The 13047-nt window shown below is 36.9% G+C and overlaps 1 protein-coding gene across 7 annotated transcripts in view; it reads left to right on the top strand.

The window, feature by feature from the left end:
• Nucleotides 1–13047, top strand: part of Ccdc141 (coiled-coil domain containing 141) — a 184560-nt gene that overhangs the window by 140960 nt on the left and 30553 nt on the right. For 6 of the 7 annotated variants that reach the window (XM_048808096.1, XM_048808095.1, XM_048808097.1 and 3 more), the window contains 7 exons: nt 10–189; nt 2913–2978; nt 5220–5399; nt 5852–5977; nt 7770–7958; nt 8831–9010; nt 10820–10969. In XM_048808096.1, coding sequence (XP_048664053.1) covers nt 10–189; nt 2913–2978; nt 5220–5399; nt 5852–5977; nt 7770–7958; nt 8831–9010; nt 10820–10969 — 1071 coding nt within the window. The remainder of the gene's footprint in view (nt 1–9; nt 190–2912; nt 2979–5219; nt 5400–5851; nt 5978–7769; nt 7959–8830; nt 9011–10819; nt 10970–13047) is intronic. The other variant, XM_015481109.2, reaches the window with a different exon arrangement.

Genomic DNA, 13047 nt, shown 5'->3' with positions numbered 1-13047 from the left:
CCTTTTTAGGTAGAAGAGCAGTTTCAGAGCCTGAAGGAATTTTATCAAACTCAAATCCTTTGGGAGGAGAAGGAGGATGTGAAAATCAAGCATTGGTCTGACTCGGCTGAGAAGCAGTGGCAGCTATTTTTGAAGAAGAGTTTTTTAACCCAAGACCTAGGACTTGACTTCCTTAATTTAATACAAATGGTGAGAATGTCATTAAAGGAGTCACATCTTTTGCAAGGATTACTCATCAAAGTCAGAATCATAAATTCAAAAGTTCACCTGTTAATCAGCTGAGCTGGTTTTAGAAGTTCATCCAATCTAGACCAGTTCCGAAACCCAACATTTATATGCTTTGAGCTCTTGTTAATTTGGATCAAAAAGGCCCTTTTAACTATTAAGAAGAAAGATGACTATAATGAGATTGCAACATTATTATTACATAGACTCAGAAGTCCACCCCAAAGTTCTGAGTTCTGTGGAGAGCACATAACCAGGTCCTTACAAAATTTCATTGGCTACAGACAACTTTTATGATGAATCTTCATTTTGAAGAATCTCTTACCTTAGCAGATCTTTTCACAATTAAGCTCCATTGCATTTAGAAATATACCATCATTCTTTAGTTGTCATGAGCATATCTATGAAATATCCTAGGATCCTTTTGTCCAACTATGACTCATATGAAGGTCCCTATTCTTTTTTAAAAGAATTCTTTTTTAAAAAGATGGTTAATCCTCCTCTCCTTCAGTACCTCACATATCTGTTAGAAAACTGTGATTTAAAAAAAAATGTTAAATAAATCTGTGTTCATATCTGTCTTAGCTTTCTGTAACTAAACAAGGTCAAAAAGTATTCATATTCAGTTTCTCTTATATATGAATGTCCTTCCCACACTGAAAATAATTGCTGTATCTAATAAGAGCCTTTTCTGCAGCTAAACATATACAAATCTTTTATCAGTTAGTTTTCTCTCCAATTCTCCTTTCCAGAATTTTCTGCCATTTATTAAAATTATTGATTAAGTGTGATCAAGAAGTGAAGTACAATTGTAGCACAGAGCACAGTGAACTGGACCATCATTTTTTCTTAGTGAGATCTAAGATGATACTACATTTTTTACCAATAACTTTACTTTGCTATTTTCATACTAAGCTTGTAATAGAATAAAACTCTCATAACATTTTCTTGCAACTGTATCTAAGCCAGGTTTCTCCCATGTATGTTTATGTCCACCATTTGTCTTTTTCATGCAGATGTGGGCCTAAATGTTTGTTCTTATTTGATTTCATTTGTTCTTCACCCATGATTCCATCTTGTTAAACTAATTTGAACCTATATTAGCTATCTCTCCTGTGTTTTATTCTGTAGATTTGGCAATTAAGCCTTTTATGGCTGTAATTACTGCCTTAATAATAATGCCTAAAGGCAGATCACCATCCTCATTCATAAAACAATCTATTGATTAACCAGTTTTTTAAACAATCATCAATGTTCCAATTGTATTTTAATTCAATCACGACTTCATAATCTTTTTTATAATGGGAATGAGTTATTTTATAATGAGTTACTTTTCTCAAAGTATTTGCTCAACAGAAGGCCTACCCAGTGAACTACATAAAAATTATTTTACACAAATCAAGCTGATGCTAGTGATTAAGCTTTAAAAAAAATGCTCACAAAGTGCTTGATAAGTGATGAATTTATTACACTGGATTTTAATGTGAAATTTATCAGTATTTAAATTGTATAATCCATCCTTTTTCCTTTTTTTAAAAAAAATGAGGCATTTTCCTTTCTCGAATTATCTAAGCCTTCTAGTTTCTGTAGATTTTCAAAGATTACTGACATTTATAATTTTCTGAATTTATCTGAACAAATTAGGTTTTAACTACCCTAATCTACTTTGACCTAAAATCATTTCTTTATTTTCTTTGCTTCAACTCTTGTAGTTTGAAGATCATTGTTGTAAACCCGTTGTGGAAACAGAAATAACATGCATTATATAGTTGTAATTTTATTTTATACTCTCCTTATGCATCAGGGAAAAAAAACCTTGATAAGCTATTGGCCTGTGTTCTTATGTTACACAATGTTTTATTAAAAAAAAATTCAAGCCACTTTTCATCTGGAACATTTAGAACACCTATCTCTGATCGTTTGCATTTTTACTTGGTTCAGTATATAGTCTTTCATCTCTTCATATGTTACCAATTTGCCCTTGGGCAGCATATATTTGCAAACACCTTTGGTATCTATCCTTTACTAAATGCATTTCATAAATTTTATTTTTCATTTCTAGACTTTCTAGTTGGTTCATTTTAAAATAAGATTTAATCATTGGTGAAATTCTCTTTCTCACCCTCTCTTTATCTTCCCCATACTTTATTGAACCATATTAATCACAGGAGTTTTAAAGTATTCCATTAACACCATAATCTGCATCTGGAGTCGTGTGCTTTTTCTCTTGGTTTCCAGTTAGGTAGTCTTGTCTTTTGGCAGGGCTGGTGAATATTTTTCAAATACCAGGCACCATGTGTAGACATCTGGTGGGGCTTTGGTTGGTGTTATCTTCCAGAATGGGCCCCTTTTCTCCAGGTAGGTGTGAGTGAGAGATTGCCTAAGCCAATTAGAAGCCTGGAATTGTCTGTGATGCCATCCTGCAAGGCTCAGTTTCATCTGTTCACCTTGGGTTTTCAGGGTTTGCAACTGAGAAGGTGGTGCTTTCTCTGATGTCTCTGCCTGGGGCAGGTCCCAAACTCCATTCTTGGTTTGGGGTGACAGCTGAAAAACTCCAGTTTTCCAGATCTGTCTTACATAAGTATTAAAACCCACTGTTTTCTATGGCTCCAATATTTTGTCAAGGTCCTTAAGAAGAAGACTATCTGTGTGCTTGAAACCCTTCCTTGATGGTTCCTTTGTTCCAGGAAAGCCTTGATGATCTACCTCCTGTACAGAATAGGGAACTGTCCCTGGGGGAAAGTGAGGAACAGGTGAGCTCACTACCTGAGATCTTCCTGCTGGAGTCTCAGCCTCTCTAGGTCTTGTTGCTATGGTCTTGTTCTTCATTTAGGTGCTTTCTGCATTTTATCCAGCTTTTCTTGTTTCTCTAAGCAGAAGCATTCCTCTCCCATTGGTTACTCCCATAGCCTTCCCAGAAAGAGAAGTCCTTAATTATTTATTTAGAAAAGTTAAGATTGTACATGTAGATTTTCATGTTTAAAGATCTGCAGCAGGAACCCAATCCAAATAATATTTTGTATCTATATCTAAATAAACCTGGATTGTTGTGACATTTAAACTCCCACTTAAGGTTTCCCCGAAACAGTGTGCATTTTACTACTACATCTTCATAGTTTATCTTGAAATCATAAATGCGGTCACTTTAACCTAGTCTTTTCTATTGTTATACGATAAATTCTACTTTACTGATATACAAAAATAAAAGTCCACATAGTAGTTAACGCTACTGATTTAGCGATGTATTGAGATATGAAATTGTTGGTAAAGTGGTTAATACACATTCTTTTTCTCTTCATATCTGTTGGGCCATTAGGCTTTCAAACAAACATTGTTGAAATATGGTGACTGTTTTGGCTTTTGAGAGGAAGGCCAGCTGGCCTGTGCACTGAGTGTTCTGCTGCTGGTTATATTGCCATGGCTGATGTTTTCAAGCTTGAAGTTGAAAAAAAAAAATTGAGTTCATCTAAAAATTATCAAGATCAGAGAAATTGATTTAGGTCAGAATTTTGGCAGATGAAAGTACCAGTTTATTAATTTATAGTAGTGAATACCAAGAATGCTACTGAGACCAGCCTTCCTATTACTAAGGATCTGGAAAGCAAGACATCAGAAGATCATTTGTTGTGCATAAATATAAATGGAAAATGGATAATTTAGTGGCCTATTTAGACTGGATTATGGCAGAATTTTCCACACCCTTCACAGAAGTAAAATGAGCACTGTGTTTACTAGCTAGACTGCAGGCAAATTATTTAACCTTCCTGAGTGGTCAAAACACTAAGTCTGCCAAATACAAAATCACCTTTCTTAGACCCTGCTGGCTGCTCATCAACAAAGCCTACTATTCTTTTTCTTAGATGTTGTTCAGATCATCATATTCTTCTGATTGTAGTTGTCATTGACATGCTGTAATTTTCAGGTTATATTAAATTTTATATTAAATTAAAGAGTATATATTTTAATAGTTTCTTAATAATATGTGAAAGAGACCCTAACTATATTATAGCATATATAAAAACAAAATGTAGAATTTTTCTAAATTATCTAACACTGTAGTTGTCCAATATCTTTCATAATTTATATTTTCTTAATCATAATTACAGAATACAACACTTTATTACTAGATTCCCACATTCATGGGAGAAATTCACTTAGGACCTGCAGTTATTGTTTTGCAATTAATTGTCACTTCATGATGTCTAAAATAATATAAAAATATAAAAGGCCACTATGAGTATACTTTAAATTATTTAAAGATAAAGTGGCCTATTTTTGAAATACTTTTGAATATTCAAGACACAGTCAATCGCTGTCAGTTTGATTATAGAAATCTATTAGAAATTTGAGAATTTATTGAGAAAAGGTGGCCATTGAAGTAAAAAAAAATCATTGTTTTACAAAAAAAATATTCCTCTGCATTTTTTATGTTTACACAGAAGCAAAGCACACCATCTTATGCTTTACCCTATTATTCTTTTGTCACCAGTTAGATTTCCTCTGTTTAAAATCTGTGGAGGGTTTCAAGCCAGGCAGCCACACATGTGAAAGTTGATAAGTGAAGTCCTGGAGTTTAGACAATGTGCTTCTGCTGCATGATAATCATGAATGCATATAGGTACACATTTCAGTTCACACAAAATGGGGAAAATTGAGGGAAATGGAAAATAATTGTAATATACACAACATGATAGTTTAAAGGAACAAACAGAGGTCTTGAATAATCCACCCCTTGAGGCTGAGATTCTGACATATGCTAATGACTCCAAACACCTTTTGGGTCTTAAAGGAATTCAAGACCTAATGAGCAAGAATAGAATATGAGTTCTGATGGCCTCATTGTCTCTGCACAAGGAATTCAGCCTTGTCCCAATAGCAGAACGGTGATTTGCTTTGGCTGTGATGAAGTATTTTTGCATCCTAAGATAGTTGTATGCAAAAAAATTGTGCCTCTTGGGAAAGAAAAGTCATTATGTGGATTATTCCTTTAACAGACAAAGGAGAGTGAAATATTAAATGTGAAAAATAAAGTGCACATTATGGAGGACACTCTGGAAAACCAGAAGGCTAGATGGGAAGAACTTAGCCACCTGCGGATGGCATGGCAACTTAAAGGAACTGAAAGCAAGTCTGTGAAGCAGCAGTGGACAGCGTTCAAGGAGAAACTCAGAAAGGTAAGGAAATGTGAAATATCACTAAGCCTTAGACAGGAAGTTAATCCTGATGCACACTGACACATGATGAAGCTTCTGAAGCAATACCGTAAGTGAAAGGAACTGGGTGAGGAGGCTAAGTATTATGTGCTTCCACTTGTTCAAGGTGCCTAGAACTTCTGGTAGGTTGATGAAAAAGTTCTGGAAATGGATGGTGGTGATGCTCACAGAGAATATATTATGCCACTAAATTGAACACTTAAATGTGGTAAAGATGGTAAATGTTTGTTATGTACTACTACCATAAAGGCAAAAATAGCAAGAGAAACCAAGGACTTTTCATGATTTAAAATCACAGATGTCTCAGGGAGTTAAAAAGTGTATTGGCACACCACATCATCACTAGAATGATCACTGATGTTTACTCAGGTGTCCAAGAAGACACATCCATGGTTATGCAATGTTTATTTCAGACAACCCACAATGTAAAACTCCTTCAGGAAGTACTCATGCCTGTGTCTGCACTTGACCTCGGAGGGAGCCTCCAGACCATTTCAGATCTTCGGAAAAAATGGAATGAAATGAAGCCTCAGTTCCAGGTGAAGAAGTAGATTGATGGATTTGGGCGACTGGGAAAAATTTTTATTCTGTTTGAAGTTTACCTAATTAATTTTTACAGTCTGGTAAACATCTTTTTTTTTTAAACAAAAGCACTGCTTACCTAAAAATCCACTGTAAAGACATGTTTTTCTTAGTATTTTCCTGCATGCTTCTCTATTTGATGACACACAAACATCCAGGCCATGAAATGTCCTAAATATGTTTTCATTATAGATCAATTTAATTTACATTATGAAGCAAAAGTCGAATATTTTTATCATATATATACATACATATATACACATATATATATATACTCTAATTATTTTCTTAGGCAGTGTTTTAAATTGAGATGCCTCAGGGCAAGGATGGGCAACCTCTAACTTAGAGGCTCTGCTTCCCTTAGTCCCTACATGGTGCTACCCAGCTTCTACCACAGCCCCAAGAATTTTGCTGCACTCTTTATTCACCCTCAGAAAGCCTTCAGCAAGCCCTCAGCAAAGGAGAGAGAAAACCATGAGTCATGTTCCTGGCTCCTGACTGCTGAACACATGCCCTGCTCCCCAAGCCTTGTTGCTCCTAAATGGAACTCAACTGCCAGGAGAGGTTGCCAGTACCATTGTCCTCTGGCCTGGATTTTTGGTTTTTACTGCAAAACTTATAAGTGTTGGCATTAAGGAATCCCAGAATCAGATTAATGAAGGTTCCTTTAGGACAAAACTTATATACAAGAAAATATAACCACTCTCACTACACACACATACCACAGCAAACTCTTTCATCAGAACTCTCAGAAAATGTGACTAGTCTGTGTTAGGTTTCTTGAAATGCCCCATGATATATGCTCAATAGCATTTTGTTTGCCTAGACATGTTTACGTCTAAGTTCCTCTAAATCAGGAATCACTGCTGAGCTCATCTGGCTCTGTCACTGTGATGTGCAGGGATTTGATGGCTACATGCTAATTTGAACTTAAAGATCCAGTTTAAGTCAGTCTTCAGAAAATCATTTCCTTAACCTAAATCATTTCCATTACTTTCACCTTTATTATAAGATCCACCCCCCAAATTATAGTAGCATCCCCTTTAAATTGTTAACTCTTATGAGTTCTACACCAGATCCGGTTCCTATAAAGGACATCTGAACAGTGCTGGGTAGAGGGGAAGGCAGTTTATCCTCTGTGCAGGGGTGGCTATTTGTGGATAGGGGACAGCCACTTTGAAGCAACATGTTCACTCTCCTGTTCATCTGGTGGCTCATTCTGATCATTCTTTTATCATAGAGCACAAGTTATTCCCCTGATATATTTGTACACTTGCCTTCTCTTGATGTTCTTACCATGCCACTTAATTCTAGTCTGTATTAAATATCAGAGCTGATCGTGGGGCTTCATAAGGATCTAAGAGACATTTACTCAACAGATGGGGGATATATGTGGTGGGCATAGGAATGCACGGCTTTCCATTTCAGGACCCAGCCTTGACACACTTCTTTTCTTTCTTTCTTTCTTTCTTTCTTTCTTTCTTTCTTTCTTTCTTTCTTTCTTTCTTTCTTTCTTTCTTTCTTTCTTTCTTTTTTTCATTGCTTATAAATTTCTAAGAAGATAAGGATGAACTAATGCACCCCTAACAGCAAGCACAATGCCTCGATTAGGGGACGCACATAAGAAGTATTTGTGAACAAATGAGAGAATGAGTCTTTATTTAGATCATCAGATTGCTGGTAGTAAAAAAAATAAAAAAAAAAAACCTCTCTAAAGCTGGATTTCTTGTATTGCTTTCAATTTTTTAGCAACTGCATGATGAGGTTCAGTTCATCATGAGAGAATTGGAAGAATTAAGAGGCAAAGGAGCCCCTGTGAAAGAGAAATCTCAACAACTGAGTGACCTTATTTACCTCCATCAGAAACAGACAGAGCGCATCCAAGATTATGACAATCTCCTACACAAGGTAGTCCTCTTCCACCAAGTCAGGGAGGAGGTAAGATTTATAGATGTCTAAAAGATTCCGGGTTTTACACTATGGAATTAAATTAATCTTAGTATCACAAATCAAAGTCAAATTGCTTGCATAAGAAGCTAACATAATCTGCACCTAATTTATCTATCATGATGTCCCATCCTCATTGTGTTCCTTACCTTCAGTCCATAAAGATAGCACTCATATTTCTACCTCCAAGCCTTGCCTCTCAGGCTACCTTGTGGGGCAGATCTTTGTCTCTCTTCTCTGTTATATAAACCTGTACCTCCTTCCAACAATCCCACCTTACTTGGAGTGACCTCCCTCTCTCTATATATATATTCTAAATCTCTAGTGCTCTCTTTATTCCATACATCTGTCATTCTTAGTGTCTTGATTCTTAATTACATTTTATTAAGTGCAGCATTTTTCCCAACTCAAAGATAAGCTAGTTGAGGGCAGGAACCAAGTTCAATATTTATTTATCTCAAGTATCTGGCATTGTGGAGTTGTCAGTAAATATTATTCTTTGGTTGCTCTCTTCACAAGAACTTTGAAGTTATTAGCCTCCATTAACATGAAATAGAGGTGCATTGATATTCCTTTAATATAGCCTCTGAGTTTACTCAGATCACAGGCCTACACCTTGCTAAGGTTTTAGTAAAGGACCAAAAGGGCGTTTCCCTCTTTCATAGAACTGACAGTGTTACAGTGTTAGCTGCTCAGTGTTAGCCAGTTGGATTTGAAGCACTATAACATGTATTTGGCCATATAACTAATAATTACGAGTGGGCTTGGCAGCATTTCATCAAGCTAGTATAATATGTTATAGAAAATAGACTTAAAAATCTGTCTATGAAACTCAGGTTAATTGTTAATGGCCTAAATTCCAGCTGGGACATCTCATCAAATCAAGAGAACTGGTGTTTCTGGAGCAGCTGGAGGAACTGGGTGATGCTCCTGAGGCTCAGATACACCTCAGTCGCTCTCAGGATCAAAAGGCACATGTGGAGCAGCTCTATCAACTGGCCTTTTCCTTAGGAGTGGACATTATCTCATCAACACAGCACCCTGTAAGCATCTTAGGACTCCATTCTACCTAATGAGAAGGAAGTCAGGCAGGCTGCTTAGCATATATTTCATTTGAAAATATATTCAACCATTGGGGTAGTTATTTGTGGTGAGCTTCTACCATTTATGTCCAAAGAAAAAAATTTTAAGGAGAATATTCAAATATAAAAATCTTATTGTGGGGCTAGGGTTGTAGCTCAGAGGTAGAGCGCTTGCCTAGTATGTGTGAAGCACTGGGTTCCATCCTCAGCACCATCTAAAAATAAACAAAATAAATGTATTGTGTCCTCTACAACTAAAAAATATAAAATAAAAATCTTATTGAGCACATCTATTTTCATGTTGATTTCAAAGAGAGTATGTTATAAAGCTGTGTGGTCCCACATAGCAGTTAGGTTTCACATTTGAAATGTGCCTAATGCAACTAAGAAGCAAAACTTTTACTTGTATTTAATCTGAATTAATTTAGTTATCAGGAAACTTTTAAGTATGTTTGGAAGAACTTGGTTTATGAATCTGCTTTTGAAATTAAATTTTATGAAATTTAAGTGTAGATCAAATATTTCTGATAGAAACTTGGCAATAATTGAAATATACTTGAAGTAAGAAATTATACCATATTTCAAAGACTTAATATGAAAAATTGTTATTAATTTTTTATATTGGTTACTTATTATAAAATGATGCTTGGAAATATTTATAAACTATATATGAAAATTAGTTTCACTTATTTCTTTTTTACTTTTTATTATGACTACTGAAACATTTTAGATTATTTTTATGGCTCCTATTATATTTGAACAGTGCTGCCTTGGCATTGCAGATCTGGAAGACCTTAGATCCTAGTGTTTATCTATAAGAGTATCCTCATTTTATAGAGGAAGAATTTAAAGTCTAGAAATGCTTATCCATAAAAGTTTAAAATGGAAGAGCCCAAGCCCCCTGGCTCTAGCCAGGGCTGTGGGCACTAGGTGTTGATCTATTTTTTCCCACTGCCAGATTTCAACAGAGGAGCCTAAAAGAAAAGAAAGTATTTCCAAATCAAATTTTCATAAATAATACAGAAGGCTCTGATTTTCAAAAAAAAATCCTTCTCCAAATTTTTAATTCAAAGGAAGAAAAGATAATGGTTATTCCACTAAAATTTTATTGCATTAATAATGTCAGAATGGCCAATTTAATTTTAAAGTTCATTTAAAATAATCCACCAATGTATACATAACACAGGGGAACTATAGTATATCTTTCTAAGCTGACAGCCACCTACTTTTGTCAGGAAAGAGCTTTCTTTCTGAAAGAGTTTTATCAGTAAATGAACTTTAAAAAGGAGAAAGTAAGAAGTCTCACTTGGCATAATGTAAATTGTTCTCCAGCCCTTTTCTGGCCCTCGCCCCAGCAGCTCCTCCGTGCTAGGTAGAGATTGGAGCACTTGCATAATGAACCCGAGGTTAAACTCAAGTTGACGCGAAAATTATAGTGCAGCAGCGGAATGTTTCTAATGCATATTTTATGCCTTTTGAAGTAAAAATTATACCTTATAATGAATGGTGTCTCCGAGGAATTGGGCATGATGAGCAAATCTTCCAAACTTGAGATTCAAGACTGGAAATGTCTTTCCTGGAGTGTTGAGTGTCTGGCTTCCTTCTGAAATAATAATATTCAGATGTATTTAAGGTAAAATAAATTAGGATCCTATATCTTATTTTTTTGGGAAGTGTTGCTTCTGGGTTTCATAATGCAGGTAAATTGCATATTTGTCTTATGGCCATTTCACTGTTCATTTGTTACTTCCAAGTGCTTTTCATTTTTAGAATTGCTTTAATGTTTCTGCAAAGAATGTGCAGCAGCAGCTGGAGGTCCTTGAGGTGGACAGTATGAAGTGGCGTGCCAAATCTGAGGAGCGTGACCAGGCCCTGTGTCGCAGTTTGGAGTACTGCACCACAAGAGACGAAATAAATGAGGTGGGGCAGTGGGAACTGACACACACAAAAGCTGTTCCCAACATGAAGTGTTCATCTTGGTGAACACACATGTGCATTCACACACACACACACACACACACACACAGAGTGAATCAGGACACTTCCTTCTCATCCATGTCCTTTAATTCTCAGAACAGTGCCTTCAGTGTTCTGAAAGCTTCAGTAAACTTCAAGTTCCCAGTTTTGTTGAACTGAGTCAAAGCATTGAACATAACCCAGAAGGCAGGATTACGGGTATGTTTTATGTGTGTGAGTTTACTTGCTTTTGTTTGTTTTTTGCTTTTTTTCCTATTCAACCCTCATAGTAGTCACTTGCTTGAGCTGGTTCAACTTTTTTAGGGCACAGAAGACAGGGTGACACTGTCTGATGGCAGCCAGCTCAGCCTGCCGAGAGTCTATTTAAGTATGGTTGACTCATGGTGAAGCGGGTGATAAGGACAGGGGAACAGTCTCTATGTTTCAGAGGCTACTACAGGGTATTAGCACCAAAGTCAAGTGGTTGGTTTCATATTTACTCAAACTGAGTGGCTTTTCTGGCAAAAAAAAAAAAAACTCTCTGTGAAAAAGAAAGATAAACATGGCCCTCCATCCATGTCCATGTGCCCCTACATGCATAATTCCACCTCTTCCCCATCAACTGTGACCAACCTCCAGTCCCTAGACACTTACTGAGGCACCACCACCCCTTTCCCAGCTAAAATTTCCATTCATGGATTTACTAATTTGGGGGGAAAGCACAGATTTCTGAGCTCCTAAAGACATAGGTCCACTAGGCAAAGAGAGGAGGGTGAAAAGGGGGTAGTTAACCTTCTTGAACTTCTGGATTATACCTGAAGTTCTGTACAATCTGGGCACAGCAAGTATCAAATATTATTAAGCAACATTCAAGTTTGGACTAAATTTGAGAATTGAGCTCTAATAGTGGTCTAGCTCCAAAATACAACCCCCTGCAGGCTACAATTTTTCAGAGCACAGGCAGGTACAAGAAGGAGCGTGGCTGGAAGGAAAGCAAGAAGGCAGGACAGTAGTAGCCACTTGGACCCCATCCAACAGGAGGGAAGCCAAAAATGACATCTACAAACATTTTTTCATTTAAGCAATATGCCACAAAGCTGTAGAGTCTCTGCTTAGAGTCTTTGTTCTAGGGAGTCACTTTCGACTAAAGTCTTGTTAACTTATTCTGAGTGGAGCCCAAAATGTAGTCTGGCCTCTTCTGGTTCCTGTACTATAGCGTACACTCCTATTAGGTCTTGTTAAAGGAGACAGTCAGAGCTTGTTTTTCTCCCTAAGTCTATAAAATTTGGATTTGTGGCCAGAGAAACAAGTTTGTAACAATCTCTCCCAAAGTTATCTACTTTCTTTCTCCTCCTGTCTTTTTCCACCCCTCACTTGCTCCTCCTCCTTCTTCTTTCTGTATACCATTGTCTTGTCCAAACGTCCCTGTCCCTCTCGGCAGTGGACAGTGATAGTCCAGCTTTGTATTACAAGTGGAGTAGATGTGCCCAGCCCCCTCTGGCTGGGTTTCTATCTCCTGGAGGAGCCGTGGCATTTATAGAGCTGGGTCTCCCTGTTAGGCCCTTCCAGCAGGTTCTATTTATAGGGACTATCTTGTGATGAACTTGCACTTGGAACCAGCCAGCTGGGATGACAGATGACCCTTCCAGTCACAGTAGGGACACCCCGGGATTGTCTGTACCGTTTCAGGAATGAACAACCAGACACGTGTGGGTTTGATTTGGGAATCAGATATCATTTTAGCAGACGCCTGAATATTAAGAGAGGTATCCTTCCCATTTGCTTCTACTTCCAATCCAACTAATCTTTGATGTAAGTTACAGTTTCACATTGAAAGGACCTTTGAAAACCTTGGGTCTTTTTCTTTTCTCCTCCTCCTCCTCCTCTTCTCCCTTCTCCTCTTCCCCCTCCTCCTTCTTCTCCTCCTCTTCTTCTTCCTCCTCCTCCTCCTCCTCCATTTTTTTTTTTTTTTTTGGTAAAGACATACTAGGAATGTAAGAATGTAGCAACCACATCCTGAACTTTCCAACCACAAGCCTATT

Source organism: Marmota marmota, unplaced genomic scaffold (genome assembly GCF_001458135.2).
Source record: "Marmota marmota marmota unplaced genomic scaffold, marMar, whole genome shotgun sequence".
NCBI classification, from domain to species: domain Eukaryota; kingdom Metazoa; phylum Chordata; class Mammalia; order Rodentia; family Sciuridae; genus Marmota; species Marmota marmota.
The sequence above is the reverse complement of the archived record's forward strand: the minus strand, read 5'-3'. Positions and strand labels throughout refer to the sequence as shown.